A 17,141-nucleotide genomic window follows, 5' to 3' on the forward strand; every position below is an offset into this window, starting at 1 on the left:
AGAGAGCTTGAGTTAATAATCATATTGTGTTATGAATCATGTGCTGCCCTGCAAAGGCAGAGAGCAGTAACTGCAGAAGCAGCTTCATTAATAATAAGGCGGCAATGCCTTAATTTCATGCATTTATGAATCGAACTTTAAACAGCTCAGTTTTGTAGTTAACAGAAATTTATTGGACTGTTTCCTTTCTGTGACATAATCATTTATTTTTTGTATGGAAATGTCATATTTCAGCTCTCAATTTTTATCAAATATTTCATTTCTGTGCTTTTCTCTTCTGGGGAACTGCAGAGCAAAGTGTGTTAGGCTACCACAAACTATAACAAAGTTCATGCAACCTCACACTGTATTGCGGTGCATTGTGATGCGCTGTATTGTATCATATGACAGTAGAGTATTGAAGAGGGTTATGGTTTCTCACAGCGTTGCCCTTGGCTCCATCCTCCCCTGTTTGGCCCCTGGCTCCTGGAGGACCAGCTGCTCCTGGAGCGCCTGTATCTCCCTTCTCCCCTTGGTCTCCTTTTTCTCCCTAAGGTAATAAGGGAACAGAGAGAGAAGAGTCATACAGAAGGGCGAGGCAGAGAAGAACAATGAAATAAGCTTAAAAATTGAAGTTGGTTAAAGATGATCAAGGAGTGGTCCAAAAATAATAATAATACAAGCAAACAAACTTACCAGCTTTCCTGAAAAACCAACTGATCCGGGGTCACCAGCCTCACCATCCTCCCCCTAATACAGAAGAAGAAATGCAGAAAGAGATTAACTATGTGGGAAAAACAACTGTAGTATGTATCTAAAAGGTGTTATCAGTTGTTGTTGTTTTACCTTCTCTCCAACAACACCTGGCTGTCCTACCATTCCCAGTCGCCCGCTCGGACCCTGCGCAGCACAGAGAACAAAAGTATTTCTCCCAAATTCAAAAGCAAGCGTTTGACTAAACGATGATGCACGAATATATCTGTAAGAATTACCTGTCCCCCAATAGGTCCTTGAGGGCCAGTCGGGCCTTGTTGCCCAGGTGGACCCTAAACCACGCATGTGATGTGGGAGAAATAATAATTCCACGATGTGTAAATTGAGGAAAATGTGAAGGAGATAACAGATGGATCTTTAAACAGGATGTGAACTCACCATCAATCCCACATGTCCACTCTCACCCTTCTCTCCTGGCATGCCCGGCATTCCCTTGGAAAACACACAGGATGAGAGGATTAGCGCAGAGCTCCAGGTTCACTCCACTTCAGTGGTCCGCGGCGCGACTTGTAAACAGTTCTCACCTGTAATCCTATCGGCCCTCTCGCGCCCTTATAGCCACGGAGTCCCTCGTCCCCTTTCGGACCGTACATGCCCTGCTGCCCCCGGGGGCCGACCGACCCGTCCAGACCCTACGACGCAGAGGGGGAGAGTTTATTGTGACTTTGAAATGAGTCAAAGGTACATGGAATGGTATCTCTACTTGTAAAGGAATGCTGGAATGAGCTATTGAGTGCCACACATTGTGGTTGTGGGCACCCTGCAGGTCTGTTTGTACAGTAGTTTGTACAGCAGTTGAGGCGTGGAACCCCAAGAATTGACAAAATCAGCGTAATTCTGTGGCTTATCGGCAACGTCTTTTGATATAGACCGCAGACAGTCTCTGCAAACAGTGACCAGACTCACAGCTGTCACCTATAAGTGGACCAGATGTGGGTCAGAAGGCCATCGTGCATCTGTCTTCTATAAAAAATGGCTGTATTCTCACAACTTTGCATTTTAAAGAAAATACATCCAATAGGAGATTTGAGGGTGGATGAGGGGAGGATGTAATTCCACTTGTTAGTTAAGTGACTGCAATGCTTTCCCCTTGTTAACCTGTTATTCCTCCTCTCCATCCTCGTAGCAGAGAGAGTGCAGGAGGGGCAGAGGGGTTGTTTAGTTGAATGTGAAAGCCAAGTCTGCTCGACTCCTTTCGAAGGTGTATATTACTTCTATCTACCTCCTTGCTATTTCAACACTGGAGTCCATTGTTCTTGCCTATTTAGTTGATGTGGCCTCTTTGACCTGATCTTAAACATCATGTTAACTGGGGTAAGTATTGCCGTTCCACAAAACCCCCCCAGAAAACTGGGAAAAGTAGTCTCTACAATCCTAATAAATATTTTGGTCTCTGCTTCTGAACATTTGCCATTTGAATATTTGTTGAATTTAGACACAAAGGAAGCAGAGCCCTTCTAAGAAACTCATGATTCCAAATAAGGGTTTGGGGGGCTAGGGGTGCAGTAATCAGATTACTACACTATATGTAACTATATATACTATATGTTTTCAAAAACCTTAGTCACCTGGAGTAACCTGGAGTTTTTAGAGCATGGTAATGCATGTGTATGAAAATGTAACTGTTGGAATTTAGGAGTTTTCTCTTTAGCACTCTGCTCGCTTGTGATTTATTGGGTTTTATTTCATTTAAAAAAAAACATACAGGATACGAACAAAGCCGGAGACCTACCGGGAGTCCAGGCTGACCGATGGGGCCCTGGGTGCCCGTGGGGCCTGAAGGGCCCTGTGGAGAGTGAGAGAGAAAAAAGAGAGACATTCAGACGTGATGAAAGCTGCTCTGACAATTGACATGAAGATGTGTTCCCCCTGGCAAGTCACTCACTGCTTCTCCTTTGTCTCCTTTGCTGCCTTTCTGCCCGGGGCCTCCTTGCTCTCCCTGTAAAGTGACACACACACACACACACAAACAAACGTAAGGACGCACACTTACAGCAATTACCACAGCGCAAAAACACACTCTCGCTTTGCATCTCAGACTCAGATTACCTTATCCCCGTCGTCTCCCGGAGGTCCTGCAGGACCCGTAGCTCCAGGCATCCCAACTGTTCCCTGATCTCCATCCTGACCTGCCGGTCCAATAGGACCCTTCTCTCCCTGAGACACATGCAAACATTTACACGTTATTCTCCAGAAAAACTATAAACACAAACACATTAATAAACAAAACAACTGGTGCACCTAAAGACGTAAAACTTTAAGTTGCTTTTTCTTTCCATCCATAGTAAAATACACTCACCAAGCACTTTATTAGGGACACCTGTAACCTGCTTATTCATGCAATTATCTAGTCAGTCGAGCAAGTTGGAAGCACTTTAATGTATCAAATCCTGCAGAAACGGTTCAGGAACTTCGGTTAATGTCACATCAAACATCAGAACGTGATCTCAGCGACTTTGACTGTGGCATGATTGTTGGGGGTGATTTGAGTGTTTCTGAAACTGCTGATCTCCTGGGATCTTCACACACACAACAGTCTGAGAAACAAGAAGAAAAAAACATCCAGTGGGCGGTACTGGATGGAAACGCTTCGTTGGTGAGAGAGGTCAGTGGAAAAGAGGCTGCAGTCACTGCAGATTACCACTCTTTACAAGCAGAGAAGCATCTCAGAATGTGGAGAAGACCATGTCGGGAAATCTGAGGCTGCAGTGGACAAAAAACAAAAACCAGACTGGGAAAACATGTCCTGGTCTGATGAAGCTTGATTTAGGCAGATGGTCCGGTCTGAATCCATGGACCCAACCGGCCTTATGTCAACAGTCCTGTTGGCTGTTGGTGGTGATGGAATAGTGTGGGGAATATTTGTCTGGCACACTTTGGGCCCCTTAATACCAATCCCCCATCATTTGAATGCCACAGCCTCTCTGAGTATTGTCGCTGACCATGTTGGTCCCTTAATGGCCACAATTGACCATCCTCTAACGGCTACTTGCAGCATAACAATGCCCCATGTCACAAAGTAAAAGTCGTCTCAAACTGGTTTCATGCGTTCAGGGGACCCTTTGCGATGTGGTCGAAAGCAGAGACTGGCAGTATGAATGTGAGGCTGACTAATCTGCAGAAATGTAACGCCGTCGCTTCAACAGAATCTTAAAGGAACGCTTTCAACATCTTGTGGAATCCATGGCACAGCTGTTCTGAGAACAAAGGGAGGCCGTAACAGTAACAGTATGATGGTCCTTATTAGGTGCTCGGGGAGGGGGGGTGCAGACAGAATAAAAGGGTCTTCATTGAATGCAATATTCCTGAAAACAAATTAAATCTAATGGGAGGACATAATTAATAAAACATGAAGGACTGTGAAAGAGAAAAGAAAGAAAAAAGAAGCAGATGTATTTACAGGCTCCCCCTTCTCTCCCATTGGTCCAGGTCCTCCAATCGCCCCGGCCCGACCAGGCTGTCCAATGGCACCAGCTGAACCCGGAGGGCCCCTCTCGCCTGTGGACCCCTGCGGACAGAGATGAACATGTTGCTCCTTGATCCTTTTTTGATTAATAAAAGTACTGAGACAATCCAGGCAACGTTTGCAAACGAAAAACAGATTTCCGAAATCGCACTGAGGATGAACTGTAGAAACAACAGAGATGTACTCTAACTCACTATGGCTCCCGAGACTCCTGTAGGTCCGGATCCTCCTTTCAGACCGGGAGGCCCCTGGAAAGATCACTAGTATTACTTAGAGTATTAAGAAATCACGTTTTTTTAAGTGTGGTCTATGTTTTAGAGTGTTACCATAGTTCCCGGTGCTCCTCGGCTTCCCCTGAACCCCTTAAGTCCTGTGGGGCCGCTCTTCCCGGATGTCCCAGGTAAACCTGGGTCCCCCTGGGACACACAAACAAACAAACAAAAACTAGCATCACCAATTCATTGTTGTTTGCCTCCACTAACCACTCGAGTTACAGGAAACATGGTCTTACTCCCCCCTTCTGTTCCTGAGTTATGGCATTTAATAATAAATAATTAAAACATATTTTTGCTGTATAGTATATAAAATATTACCGTGAAGTTGAACCTTTCACATATGAAATGGCATCGCGTCAACATTTTATCCAATTTGTTTGAAAATTTGTCATAATTAGGACATGCATTCTTGAGCTTTGGCCATAAAATATGTTTTGTGATCTTACAGTGACCTTGACGGTTGGCCTTTGATCAAAGAACCAGTTCACCTTTGAGTCAAATTGAACAATTTGATTGAAATTGATTCAAAAGAATCCGACAGAAAGACGAATGGACAACCCGAAAACAAAACACCTTGCTGGTACAGAGGCATAAAAAACATTGCTTGATAAAAAAACACGCCAACAATAACTCTGCAGTGTGACACATCTGTGTGGACCCACCTTCCCACCTTCCTTCCCAGCAGCCCCAGGTAAACCGTGCTCTCCAGGTACCCCTGGTGCCCCTGGGTGACCGCGGTCGCCCGTTGGGCCAGACTCTCCCGATTTGCCCTGAAACAATTACACCGATGCGGACATGAACCACGGGGGGCAGGGGAAATATTACTTAACCTGAGTGATGCTCATTGTTGAGCTCACCTGTGGCCCCACAACACCTGAGGGTCCTGGAGGTCCCGTCTTCCCTTGGAATCCCTGCAGTCACAGAGAAGGTGTGTATGAAACATATTCTGGTGTGTGTAAGTGTGTGTTTGTGCGAGTGTTTGGTGAAGACCATTTCTCAAAGAATAAATAAAGTGATGACCCTATAACCTCACTCACCGGCTCTCCTCTTTGCCCTGGGTGACCTGGAAGTCCGTCCTTCCCACCTGGACCCTACACACACACACACACACACACACACACACACACACACACACACACACACACACACGCACACACACACACATACATGTAAAATGCCAAGGCCAGAAATTAATAGGGACAAAAAATGTCTTATGCAGTTAATTACACGTCCATGAAGTTAAAGATGACAGGGTTAAAAATGGTCTGAACACTTTTCTTTGTACAAATCACCATGATTTTTAAACATCGAAATGGTAATGCAAGAACTGTCCCCTGCAGGCCGCTGTGGGTAATTCATAGCATATGACTAGGATTACGTCAGAAAATGATTTGTTAAAGTTCCTAGCTGAACCAGTATGAAATGTTGGTTCCATGCAGCCGGCACCTCAACAAAATACTACTTCCCTCCAAGCCATTTTGTGAATGTTATTGTCACTTACGCTTGATCCTTTAGGTCCTGGCTCTCCGTTTCTTCCTTGTGGCCCTTGAGGTCCCTTAAAAAAATGTGGCCAATGTAAAAATCAACCAATCAATCAGTCAATCAACTGACATTAAACATTAATAGTCTTTTTATTACTCTCTCTCCATTGGATCCTGGGGGTCCATCGTGTCCTGAGGCGCCCTACGATAATTTAAGTAAGAAGCAGAAGACGGAGGGAGATAATTGCTGTTAGGTGTATTCATCCATCAGTAATGACCAACGGGACGTTACTATTGGCTGCAAGGAGAAGCAGCTGACCTTCTCTCCTGATTTCCCTGTAGGCCCTCTTGCCCCTCTGCCTCCTCGTGCACCCTGTCGAAGAGAAAACACAAGTGAGACCGAATCCAGGGCGACTCTGAACTTTTATCAACATGAGACGTCAGGATTAGTTTAAAAAAAACAATCCCCAGTTCAGTCAGTAGTAAGGTGTTTTTAATTTTGTGGTAATCCCTCCAATAGTTCAAGAGACATTTCACTCAAAATCAAAAATGTCAACCATCCTTGCAGACAAACCGCAGTCCCTTAAGTCCCTGTTTCACCGTCAAATCCTCATGGAACCTGCAGCTGAGCGTTAACACAATACTCCTACTTACTAGGACAGGTTGTGTACGCTTCACCTGCATTTGGGTTTTAGAGCAATGTAGCCCACATTACAAAGAGGACAATGTTTCAGCATTTCATAAATACAGCAGGGGTGCGGTGGGGGGCGTCCGTCCTGCGGGTCGTACGTGGCCTGTGAGACCATTTGATCCGACAATTCATACATTAAGTTATTACAAAAAATCTCTCAAGTAAGGAATTACTTTTCTTCTGGCGACTGTCAAAAAGAAAAAGACGCGAGGAATGTACGTACTTTCCCATAGAAAAGGGACAAACGCTTACTTTTTTTGGTTAAAGTAAAAGGCAAGCCAGCGTGCCAATAGTTTGCGGAGAAGCACTCTCTGTGATGAAAAAATCACGAGCATCAGCTGGAAGCACGCAGCTAAAACTGGATGAATTGGAAGGACCAATAGGCTTGGATAAAGTTAAAGCTCTTCAGTGGAGTTTGGCTGCCCAACACGACCGCATTATGACAGCAACAGTGATACGCAGGCAGGTTTTGTAGCGTGCTAATAGCTGAGACGCTGACGCCTCATTTCAGGGAGAATTAGTGAAGGAGTGTAAAGTAAGAAGTGTTAGTTTGTCTTAAAAAGAAGCGCATTATTGATATGGTCCACGATATTGAAAAAAACCCCACTGAGGAACATCACAAGAAATGTCCAGTTCTTCTCTCTGGCCTATGATGAAACAACAGATATAACAAATACCGTTCAACTCGCCGCTTTTTGTGCATAGGATCGCTGCCAAATTTGATACGAGGGAGGAATTACAGTATCTGCAAGCCGTGCATGCTGTGGCAAGTGGAAATGGAGAGAAGGGGAAAATTGTGCATTTTCCCACGCTGAAAGAACAAAAGCCTGCCATCACGTCTGAATGTGCCAGGTGAGCTTGCGAGACTCCTTTGAAGAAATTTGGCCAGAGCGGTTTCGGGGGACGTACAGTAAATGTAAACAAAAGGAGATGAACATATTTGCCAAGTCGTTTCACGTGGAACCAGCTGATGGGAACGTGCAGCCTGAGGATTTTCCCAATCGAAGGAGACATGTTGTGAAGTTTGTCTCTCGGTTGGGGACGACCTACGTATTGCTGTGAGCAGCTCCTTTCAAAAGAATCATCCAGATCATCATCATCACTACCATCTGACGTCAGACGCTTTGCCAAAGAGAAGTGGTTCCAGCATCGCGTTAGAAAGGTCAGAGTGATATTTTTGTTCAATAATTCAGTCCCAAGTGAAATGGCCCTAGAGAGGAAAATACTTCTGCGACCCTGAGTTACAGACACAATCTGCAAGAAGACTCATTTTTTCTAGGGAAACAAACGTGATTTGCTTCGTCACCGACTGAACTGGGGAATATTTCGAGACACAGCACTCACATTTGGACCCCTCTGGCCTACGCCTCCAGGTTGCCCTGCAGGACCCTGGGTACAAAACACACAAAAGACAGGACATGAATGTCAAAACAGATCTAACTTCCGGACATAACATCATATATCTTGATTTTGAACCCTCTACTCACTTTTTTCCCTTTCTCTCCTGCAGCTCCCAGTGACCCAGGGAAACCATCAGATCCCTGGGAAGGAGGAACCCACAAACAGTCACTTTGTATGAATGACAACTACTACATCTGTATTGTCACCATTAATTCAATCAAGCGTTGATTATTATTTTACCTTAGGCCCCAGCCGTCCTGGATATCCCGGCAGCCCAGGAACTCCCAGTTTCCCCTTAAAAAGATGATTTGCACACGATGAGAAGATAATTTCTTTTCTTTTTTAATTTTATAGACGATGATGAGCATTGCACATGCTAAAATAGCTTCATACCTTCTCTCCAAGAATACCAGAAGGGCCGGCTTCTCCTAGAGGACCCGTTTGGCCTTTTGGCCCCTCAGGCCCGTCTTCTCCTCGGCCGCCTACAACTCCGTTGTCTCCGGTGTCGCCTTTGCCTCCCATCTCCCCCTTGGCGCCAGGGAAGCCGTCCTCTCCCTGCAGACAGAGTGGACCACAGAGAGTGAGTCCAGTTTCACAGACGACATTAAATCACAGATGGAAGTGAAAACTAGCAGCAGGGGTAATGTAGTTATTAAACTGTGGAGGCAACAATGACAGACTGCACCACTTCTCTCACCTTCTCGCCTTTGCTTCCCTTTAGTCCTCGGACTCCATCGGCTCCCTGTCAAACAGGAAGAGACACAACAAAACTGGAATCAACAGGAAAACGGAAAACACGTGATATAATATTACTGGTTTTCAATGACATTAACCTGAAATCACAAGCACATCTAACTGCTGGCATGTTGATATTTATCATAATATTCTCCATCAAGAACATCCTATTTTCGGCTAATTAAAAATGTCAAACACTTCAGGCCACAACGTTTCTGTCCGACCCAATAAAAAGCTCAGATTAGCGATGTAAGGTCTTGGATTTTATGTCCTTGTAATACTTCTCTGCATATGGTTCCAAATTGGGTACAATTGTTCTATAGCGGCAATCTTTTCCATATTCAAGTATGTTTTTCTTGCCATTGTCACAGTGTCAGAGTTTCTAAAACACAATTGATGAAAAACAAATAATCCTACTCCTTGGATACCTCACTGTGTCCTGTAATATATCTTGCAATGTGTACAAATGAATGCTGGCAGAATTCCAATACTCCCAATAACCAGCGTTCAATGTCCAACCCAAACCTCAAGATTTTCATATTTTTTACCTTAACTCCTCGTTGTCCAGGGTATCCAACAGGCCCCTGCACTCCCAGAGGACCCTACAGACAAACACACACACACACACACACACACACACACACATCAATTTGACTGACACCTACGCATCCACTGTAACAACAGACGCGTACGTCGAACACAATCACAGACACAGATTGGTGCATATTGTGGCAACAGACTTACCGGCAGCCCTTTTTCACCCGGAGTACCTTCCCTCCCCGGGTGACCCTGTCGACAAGAAGCCAATACTGCGGTTAGGAATGTAGTTGTGAGTTTAAGGTTAGGATCAGTCAGGGGAATGCATTGTGTCAATAGGAGTCCTCCGAAAATATAGGGCAAAAATAAACATAAAAGACATGTACTTACAGGAGGCCCATCGTTTCCAGGTAGGCCCTGCATCCCTTTCTTCCCTTGAGGCCCCTATAAGGACAAAAGAAAGACGAGTCAATTATCACGACTTCTGCACCCCTTGCCACTTACACAAGTGTAAAATCCAACTTACCTTATCTCCTGGCAGCCCGACTAACCCCTGAGGACCGGGAAAGCCCTGTAGGAGCGGTGTAGCGTTAGTATTTCTGTGTATGAATTTCATATGATCAGCTGTTTTTTTGTATTATGTGCTCTGCGCGTACCAGGATTCCAGGGTTGCCTTGTTGTCCGGGCGCTCCGACTTCTCCTGGTGCCCCCTATAAACAGTAAATCATGACGTTGGGAGAGTCATTTGTCATCAGGCTCTGCTGTACTTCTACCTTTTATCACACTCACTATGTTTCCCTTCGAGCCTTGAACCCCATCGATTCCTCGGATGCCCTGTGAGGAGAGAAAAGAAGACGGTTTATGGAGGCGACTTTTTCTTCTTCTTCTCCCTTCTGCGCGCGTCCTTGAGTGAACTTGAGTGGCCCTTCCATTTAAAAAAAACAACTCAGGAGCTTTTCATCATGAAAACACTGGAGGAGGATGCATGGGTTTTAAAAAGCAGAGTGTGTGAAGCTGCCAAATCTAAACTGCGTGTATTAATCTCCCTGCATGGGATTTATTTTCCGGCAGTGGCTTTTTCTGTCACATGAACCCGCTTTTCCTAAACCAACCCCCCCCCCCCCCGAGGAGGAGAGCTCACTGCCTTCAATCGACAGCAGAAATTTCCCCTGAAGCTTGTTACACGAGCCTCCTGGGACGTTACCACTGAATGAAACCAAGAAAATGATCAGCGACCCACTAATGTGACTGAACCACCTCTTTTGCTCGAGGGGTTTAATGCTTCATTAACCCGACAGCGGGGCGATTTGCGGCAGGTAAATATGTAATTCAAACGAATGAAAGGAGAAAAAAATGACCTCACTGTGTTAAACAAAGTGAACAAGCGAAGACTTGTGTTGCTACAAGGGGCAAAGCGTAAATTATGCAACCGAGAAAGAATCCGCTGGAGGTGTTTGGAGATGTGATGTTGTGTTTGGCAGAGAGACATTGTCAGTTTCCCCCGTGCAGATAAGAACAACATAACATCGTGTTTAACAAATGGAGAACTACTATAAAAGGGGCTATCAAGCGATATCATATGGAATTTATCTGATCCCGTCTGACACCACAGTAGAATTCACGTCGATGGTGAGAAGAGACTCATTTTCACCGCACGGACGGGCACAAAGGGAAGAGAGCAGGATCATTTCGAGTATCTTTTACTGCTCTGTGTGGAGATTAATGTGTGTGTGTGTGTTTGTGTTTGTGTTTGTGTGTGTGTGTGTGTGTGTGTGTGTGTGTGTGTGTGTGTGTGTGTGTGTGTGTGTGTGTGTGTAACGTTCACACTCACAGGTTGGCCTGAGGGACCAGGACGACCTCTGGGGCCGTTCAGACCTCTGGAGCCCTGAAACACACATCACAGTCAACATGCAATGAAATATGATGTTTGTGTGTGTGTGTGTTTTGCTCTCATGTCACGTCTTTGTGAGGACCAATTTGGATTCTTGTTCCTTTAGAGTGATATTTTTGAGGGGGAAAAAATCAAATTATTGGGTCGTCTGAGGATCAAGATTTGGGGTTAATGTTTTTGGACCCTACACATTTCCCATAATGCAACTCGATAGCATCTTTCATTAGACTTAGATGAGTGGCAAATGCCTACATCTCTCAAACTCCTCTACCAAAATCCATAATGCAGGATCCCCTGTTGCAGATGCTGGTGACATCATCCCAGTAATTTCCTCAGACATTTCGAAAGCTCTTTCAGAGCGCTGACAGATATTATACAACTGTATGTGTCTTTGGGTGTAAACACTCACGGCATCGCCCGGCTGTCCTCTTGGCCCGTGTGGCCCCTCGGAGCCCTGTGAAGAAAACTCAAGCGTTACTTCCTCGACACAGACGCGCAGACTTCCATAAACCCCTGAATGAATAACATCCACCGTGAGCGCTCACCTTCTCTCCTGGCTCTCCTGAAGGACCTGCCAGGCCGGGTTTCCCCCTGTCCCCCTGAGAGAAAACACACACACACACACACACACACACACACACACGATTGTGTTTGAGTTGGCGATTGGTTTCATGAAATCATCAGCACTCACTAACGCCGGGCAAACTTACTTTATGCCCTTTGTTTCCAGGGAGACCAGGCAAGCCGTCGAACCCGCGATCACCCTGGAATTTGAATGAAAAATGGACAGTCGGTTTGATATTTTCAAAGACAGAGAGAGTCGGTGAGTGAACAGTGTGACGCCGGGTGTATCTTCACCTTCGCTCCAGATTCTCCTATCGCACCACGGCCGCCATCTGTACCTGCTCGACCCTAATAAACACACACACACAAGTCATGACATGGCAGATTCCTCACTGACACACAATAGCTGTTTGAGTTTGAATTTTTGCGAAAGGACTAATCCAAGGTCATTCTGTGAAACAACGGCGTGATAGCAGAAGACGCTCTTTATTGAGAAAAAAATCGTCGCGGCAAAGAGCCTCACCCTTTTCCCAGGTCGTCCGTTCTGACCTGGGATACCTGTCATTCCCGTAGGACCCTAGGGAGAGAAAAGGTGGAAAAGGGAGAATGTTATACAAGGCAGGGAAGTGCTGAGTGTGTTGACGAGACAAGCAGCCAACTCACCGGTGGCCCATTCTCTCCACTGGTCCCCTTCAGCCCAGATGGACCCGGTCCACCCTGAAAAAAACAAAAAAGGTTTGCAACATTGAGTCTGCTCTGTGGTCCAGTGTCCCTGTGACTTATGTTATGGGTCCTGCTTTTGTTTCCACTGCACTGCACCTGCTTTAAAGCTCTGTTTTCACAGTGTTTGGCGAGTTTATTTACATTTCCCAGTAATGTTCAGGTCACATAGGGATTTAAAACATTGTGTAATGCTTCTTGTAATGATAAAGTGATCACCAAGAGCAGCACCAACCACTAAGTCACTTTGTCGTACTGTTAATTTGAACCCTGAGAAATGAAGGCACTGCACCGGACAGTCTGCTCTCCAGCAGATCTCAAAATCACGCATCGGGCAGAATTACACACCAAACACCAAAACCGACAACGTGACGCGCTGTCACTCACCAGTGGTCCAGGTCGGCCCCTGAGGCCGAGCGGACCTGGAGGTCCCTTCATGGCCAGCTGGAGGAGGAGGAGGGAGGAAGGAGTCAAGACAGAGTTAGACACTAAACTGCTTTAGTTCTACATAAGCTCTTCATGTGTGTCTTTAAGATGTTTTCAGAAGTTTTGTTTCACCTTGGTCTGCTGCAGGATGGCCTGGGCCTGCGCCTCCTGTGCCGAAACAGCACCGTTCTTTGGACCTCCACTACCTGACTGGAACTGTGTGAGCACGAGCGCACACACACACACACACACACACACGCACGCGCACGCGCACACACACACATACACACGCACACACACACACACACACACACACACGAACACACAATGCTCTTAAGTCAAACTCAATACTCCACCTAGTGGCCAATGACTAGCACTGCTGTTCAAAGTCTTGAAATAGAAGTTGCAGGATGGGTGAAATAAAAAAACGAAATTCTAACCGATGTGTGTAGAAAAAAAACATGTGCACACGCACAGAGCATGGGGGGAGTCTGAATGGTATGGAAATAATGGGAAATAATGTGAATTATAAGCTGTGGTCTTCACAGATCTCAACCCTTGTCAACACCCAGTAAACAAAAGGAATCGCTTAACTCGTAAATTTTGCTGATCAAATACATTTTCTATCACACTGAAGAACCATTTAAAATAAGTGTGTTTCATATGATTTCTGGAGGGTTGATAAAAGAGCAGGGGATATTTGCAAACAAAAACAAATTTTGTGTTACAATCCTGTGCCAGCGCATTTCAGACATTCACCCTGAGGCTCCGTTAAAAAAGGTTAAAAGACCAAATAACTGCAGCAGCAGTATGACTGCAGCCTGTTCAGGCCGAGGGCAACGCTAGAAGTAGCTTCACGTTACCGGTATGATCATGATGTTGCCCGGGGGCCCTGGGATCCCATCAGCTCCATTGAGGCCTGGCCGCCCCGGAGGGCCCTGAGAGGAGACGGAGCAGGACAGTTACACGGAGACGCCGACACGCGGTGGACTCAAGTCACCGTCACCTTACACAGAAGACAGGCCTCACCAGGTCTCCGGGGTCTCCTCGAGGTCCCACCGGTCCTGTGATTCCAGGAGACCCGGGCTCTCCCTGCAAACACACGGACAAAAAACAACAACACAGTCAGTCAGTTGTGAGTGATGGAAACTCATTTCCATAGTAAAAAAAAAACAATCACTAGAATCCACTCACCTCAGGTCCTGGAGGCCCCTGAGGTCCGGTGATCTCCGTTCCCTGCAGACATTTCACAAAAATCAAAATTGAGTTGGGGATTGTTTGAACAAAGTGATACCCAATGCCAAATTAATACCAGACAAATACTCGGGGGGGTTGTTGATATTTTAGTTTATGAAAACACAATATCAATAATATATTAGGTAATTTTCATTGTTCACAAAGATTAAACACAAACAAACGTTTGTTATAAAGTCGCCTTTTATTCGTTTATTGATGAATTTCAACAAACAGCGAGCTGGACAATGTACAGATGAGCCATTACAGTAGGTGTGTGGAATATAGAAAAAATAATAATATTGTAGTCAATGGACGATTGCAAAAATCTATGGAAACATTGTTTGTGGATTCAAACATCTGCAAAACCATTAATACCAAAATCATATCAAGTACTGCCAAAAATTATCCACATTGCTGTCTTGCAACACTGCAGCCAGATATTAAATATTAAGATATCAGTACAGTATATTTGGTGTATTATATCTTTATACCGACCATTTGTACTTGTCAGTTCTCTGTGGCGAACAGAACATGTCCCTGCCTCTATGTTTGCCTCACACATATATTTGACACGCCTCCTCTAGATCAGCTGACTCATTATTTACACTAGCTAATATCAGCTGATAATATCGGCAACTTCATTCAACATTATTAAATGGGTTTTACCCGTAAACTTTTTCTTATAACTTGTGTTTAAAAAATACAAACAGTTATTCTACAAAATCCATTTTCCTATTTAACTCCCTAATGCAGCACTGTCGTGACACAAGCATCTGTACAGGAACTAATTCCTGACTTCCTGGTTTATATCAGGAAATCTCTCTCCTGTAGAACAGGGCAATCAATTGAAATATTAAAGTTGCAACATGGCCCAGTGCAATATTCAAAATTGCAGGAGCTTTTTTTTAATTTACAGTAAAAATGTATCACAACAAAACCATTATAAGACCGTTATGAATGAAGCGTTTTGGTGCTGGTTCTCTTGTCCAGGCTTGTTTGGTAAAGACCAAAGCAAAAATCACATCATCATTTTTAAACAACTTTTAGAGAAAATGAAAAGAAAAAATTAAAATTTGTGACTAAATCCCTCATTTGTCAAAATAATCGAAATATGGATTTAATTTTTTTTGCATATCGTTCAATATTAAGTCCTTGTGTGTGTGTGTGTGTGTGTGTGAATGCGTGTGTGTGTGTGTGTGTGTGTGTGTGTGTGTGTGTGTGTCTGTGTGTGTTTTTCTCACCACGCCTAAATAGCTTGGTTCTCCTTTCTGTCCTTTCTCTGGTAAATCCTAATCAGAGGAGATTGGACAGAGACATACGCAGCATTAATGGAGAGTAGCTTTCTATTCTCCACGCAGGACGTCAATTAAACATATAATTCTCGGCGTGTGCCGGTTTGGCTGGTACCCGTGCGTTGAGGGAAAAGCCCCGCTCCGTCTGAGCCGGTCCGAAGCGCTCGTCGTATTCTTCCTCGTACTCGTACTCGTCGGCGTGGCCGTAACCCGTAGTGTTGTCGTAGTCCTCGTACTCTATGATCTGCCCCCCCACCAAACATGGCGATGATGAGAATGACGGAAGGAAAATATAAAACGCGACCGAGACACACAAAGCTTCCTCGCTCACCTCGTACTCGGTGACATTGGGACCGGCGGACACCGTGGCGGTGGAGATTTCTTCGTAGAGGTCGCTGTAGTCAAACTCCTCGAACTCCTCCACCACGTGTTTCTTAGGTGCTCTCTCCGCCTGGCAACAGATGACAACCACTCTTTTTGGGTTTTGTTTATACACACAGACAGAACATTGAAATGGACAGGCGTATGAACGGTGCCAATAGGCTGTCGGGCTGAGTGATCTACTGCAGACGAGTTTGGCTTCGTCCCCTCATGACCCAGCAGCAGCAGCTGTCTTACGCTCAATGTTTTAATTGATGTACTGTATTGCGGCATGGCAGCTTCATCAGTGCCCATCTTTTCTGTTTACTTCATCGGGCTGAACAAACATCCAAACAGAATAAATCAGCGAAGCGGGAATGGCAGCGCTCCGTGCTGTGCGCCAGGTGATAAATCTAAAACAGCAACAACGGCACGAGGAGGAGGATTTGAAACTTTTCCCAGTAGAGTGGTGCACTGGCACACGGAGCCTGGCAGAGGATACCGGATCACAAACGCCGACGCTGTGGATTTTACTACGAGGAGAAACGGGATACCGAAACAAGAGGGAGGGCGAGGCCTCAGTGGGCACCGGTCGCAATGTTATGTTTTATATGTTTTATTTTAAGATGGAAGTATCAAGGTCATAAACAGCCGGAGGTGTTTTTGATTGATAGGACATTTATGTGTGTGTATTTGAGAACAAAACGCAGATGAATAAAATCTGCACACGCAAAAAAAATGCATTTACAGTATATTTTAAACCAAATGGTGTTGAGATAAATTTACATACGTCTCCATGCAGTGGATGTTTCTTCACAGCCCACTTTTAATTTATGTCTCTTAGTGTGACTTACATGACTGAAAATAAGTGAACCATTCGTCTTTTTTTTTTTTTGTCATATGTGTCCAGAAATACCTGTAATAGTTTTCTTCTTACGAACACAACCTCGGGCGCTCCTTTACTTTTAAAAAACGACAGCCGGGATTTACAACTCCAGCACCTGAAATGCCTCCGAGTGTGTGTTATGTGCAGTCAGAAGATGAGCCTGATAGACCCGACGACTGTTTCCCACGTGGCCGATGGGGTCTCTGACCACATGCTGTTTCATGTTTTTCAAGCCGACATGTGGTTCGAGTCTCTCTCTCTCTCTCTCTGTCCTCTCCTTCTCCGGCTCACCTCCTCATCCTCGGCCAATACGCTGTCGTAGGGCAGGGGCGCGTCGCAGTCTGGGATGTAGTCCCGACAGTACGTCTCCGCCGCTCTGGGGTCATCGACGAGGAGCAGCTGCTGGATGTCTCCCTGTGGCACGATA

At 45.2% G+C, this 17,141-nt stretch overlaps 1 protein-coding gene across 2 annotated transcripts in view; it reads right to left on the reverse strand.

Annotated features, from left to right (window-relative positions):
• LOC118312288 (collagen alpha-1(XI) chain-like) overlaps positions 1-17,141 on the reverse strand; it is a 46,901-nt gene that overhangs the window by 5,663 nt on the left and 24,097 nt on the right. For both annotated transcript variants that reach the window (XM_035636764.2, XM_035636763.2), the window contains 45 exons: positions 17,006-17,128; positions 15,800-15,919; positions 15,584-15,712; positions 15,418-15,465; positions 14,135-14,176; positions 13,970-14,032; positions 13,804-13,878; positions 13,073-13,156; positions 12,902-12,958; positions 12,458-12,511; positions 12,318-12,371; positions 12,089-12,142; positions 11,941-11,994; positions 11,776-11,829; positions 11,640-11,684; positions 11,171-11,224; positions 10,129-10,173; positions 9,996-10,049; positions 9,866-9,910; positions 9,730-9,783; positions 9,547-9,591; positions 9,351-9,404; positions 8,765-8,809; positions 8,461-8,622; positions 8,308-8,361; positions 8,154-8,207; positions 8,011-8,055; positions 6,295-6,348; positions 6,133-6,177; positions 5,996-6,049; positions 5,532-5,585; positions 5,352-5,405; positions 5,157-5,264; positions 4,546-4,635; positions 4,414-4,467; positions 4,154-4,261; positions 2,803-2,910; positions 2,639-2,692; positions 2,486-2,539; positions 1,278-1,385; positions 1,132-1,185; positions 972-1,025; positions 826-879; positions 676-729; positions 422-529 (listed from right to left, as the gene is read on the reverse strand). In XM_035636764.2, coding sequence (XP_035492657.1) covers positions 422-529; positions 676-729; positions 826-879; positions 972-1,025; positions 1,132-1,185; positions 1,278-1,385; positions 2,486-2,539; positions 2,639-2,692; positions 2,803-2,910; positions 4,154-4,261; positions 4,414-4,467; positions 4,546-4,635; positions 5,157-5,264; positions 5,352-5,405; positions 5,532-5,585; positions 5,996-6,049; positions 6,133-6,177; positions 6,295-6,348; positions 8,011-8,055; positions 8,154-8,207; positions 8,308-8,361; positions 8,461-8,622; positions 8,765-8,809; positions 9,351-9,404; positions 9,547-9,591; positions 9,730-9,783; positions 9,866-9,910; positions 9,996-10,049; positions 10,129-10,173; positions 11,171-11,224; positions 11,640-11,684; positions 11,776-11,829; positions 11,941-11,994; positions 12,089-12,142; positions 12,318-12,371; positions 12,458-12,511; positions 12,902-12,958; positions 13,073-13,156; positions 13,804-13,878; positions 13,970-14,032; positions 14,135-14,176; positions 15,418-15,465; positions 15,584-15,712; positions 15,800-15,919; positions 17,006-17,128 — 3,036 coding nt within the window. The remainder of the gene's footprint in view (positions 1-421; positions 530-675; positions 730-825; positions 880-971; positions 1,026-1,131; positions 1,186-1,277; positions 1,386-2,485; positions 2,540-2,638; positions 2,693-2,802; positions 2,911-4,153; positions 4,262-4,413; positions 4,468-4,545; positions 4,636-5,156; positions 5,265-5,351; positions 5,406-5,531; positions 5,586-5,995; positions 6,050-6,132; positions 6,178-6,294; positions 6,349-8,010; positions 8,056-8,153; positions 8,208-8,307; positions 8,362-8,460; positions 8,623-8,764; positions 8,810-9,350; positions 9,405-9,546; positions 9,592-9,729; positions 9,784-9,865; positions 9,911-9,995; positions 10,050-10,128; positions 10,174-11,170; positions 11,225-11,639; positions 11,685-11,775; positions 11,830-11,940; positions 11,995-12,088; positions 12,143-12,317; positions 12,372-12,457; positions 12,512-12,901; positions 12,959-13,072; positions 13,157-13,803; positions 13,879-13,969; positions 14,033-14,134; positions 14,177-15,417; positions 15,466-15,583; positions 15,713-15,799; positions 15,920-17,005; positions 17,129-17,141) is intronic.

Source organism: Scophthalmus maximus, chromosome 8 (genome assembly GCF_022379125.1).
Source record: "Scophthalmus maximus strain ysfricsl-2021 chromosome 8, ASM2237912v1, whole genome shotgun sequence".
Lineage (NCBI taxonomy): Eukaryota > Metazoa > Chordata > Actinopteri > Pleuronectiformes > Scophthalmidae > Scophthalmus > Scophthalmus maximus.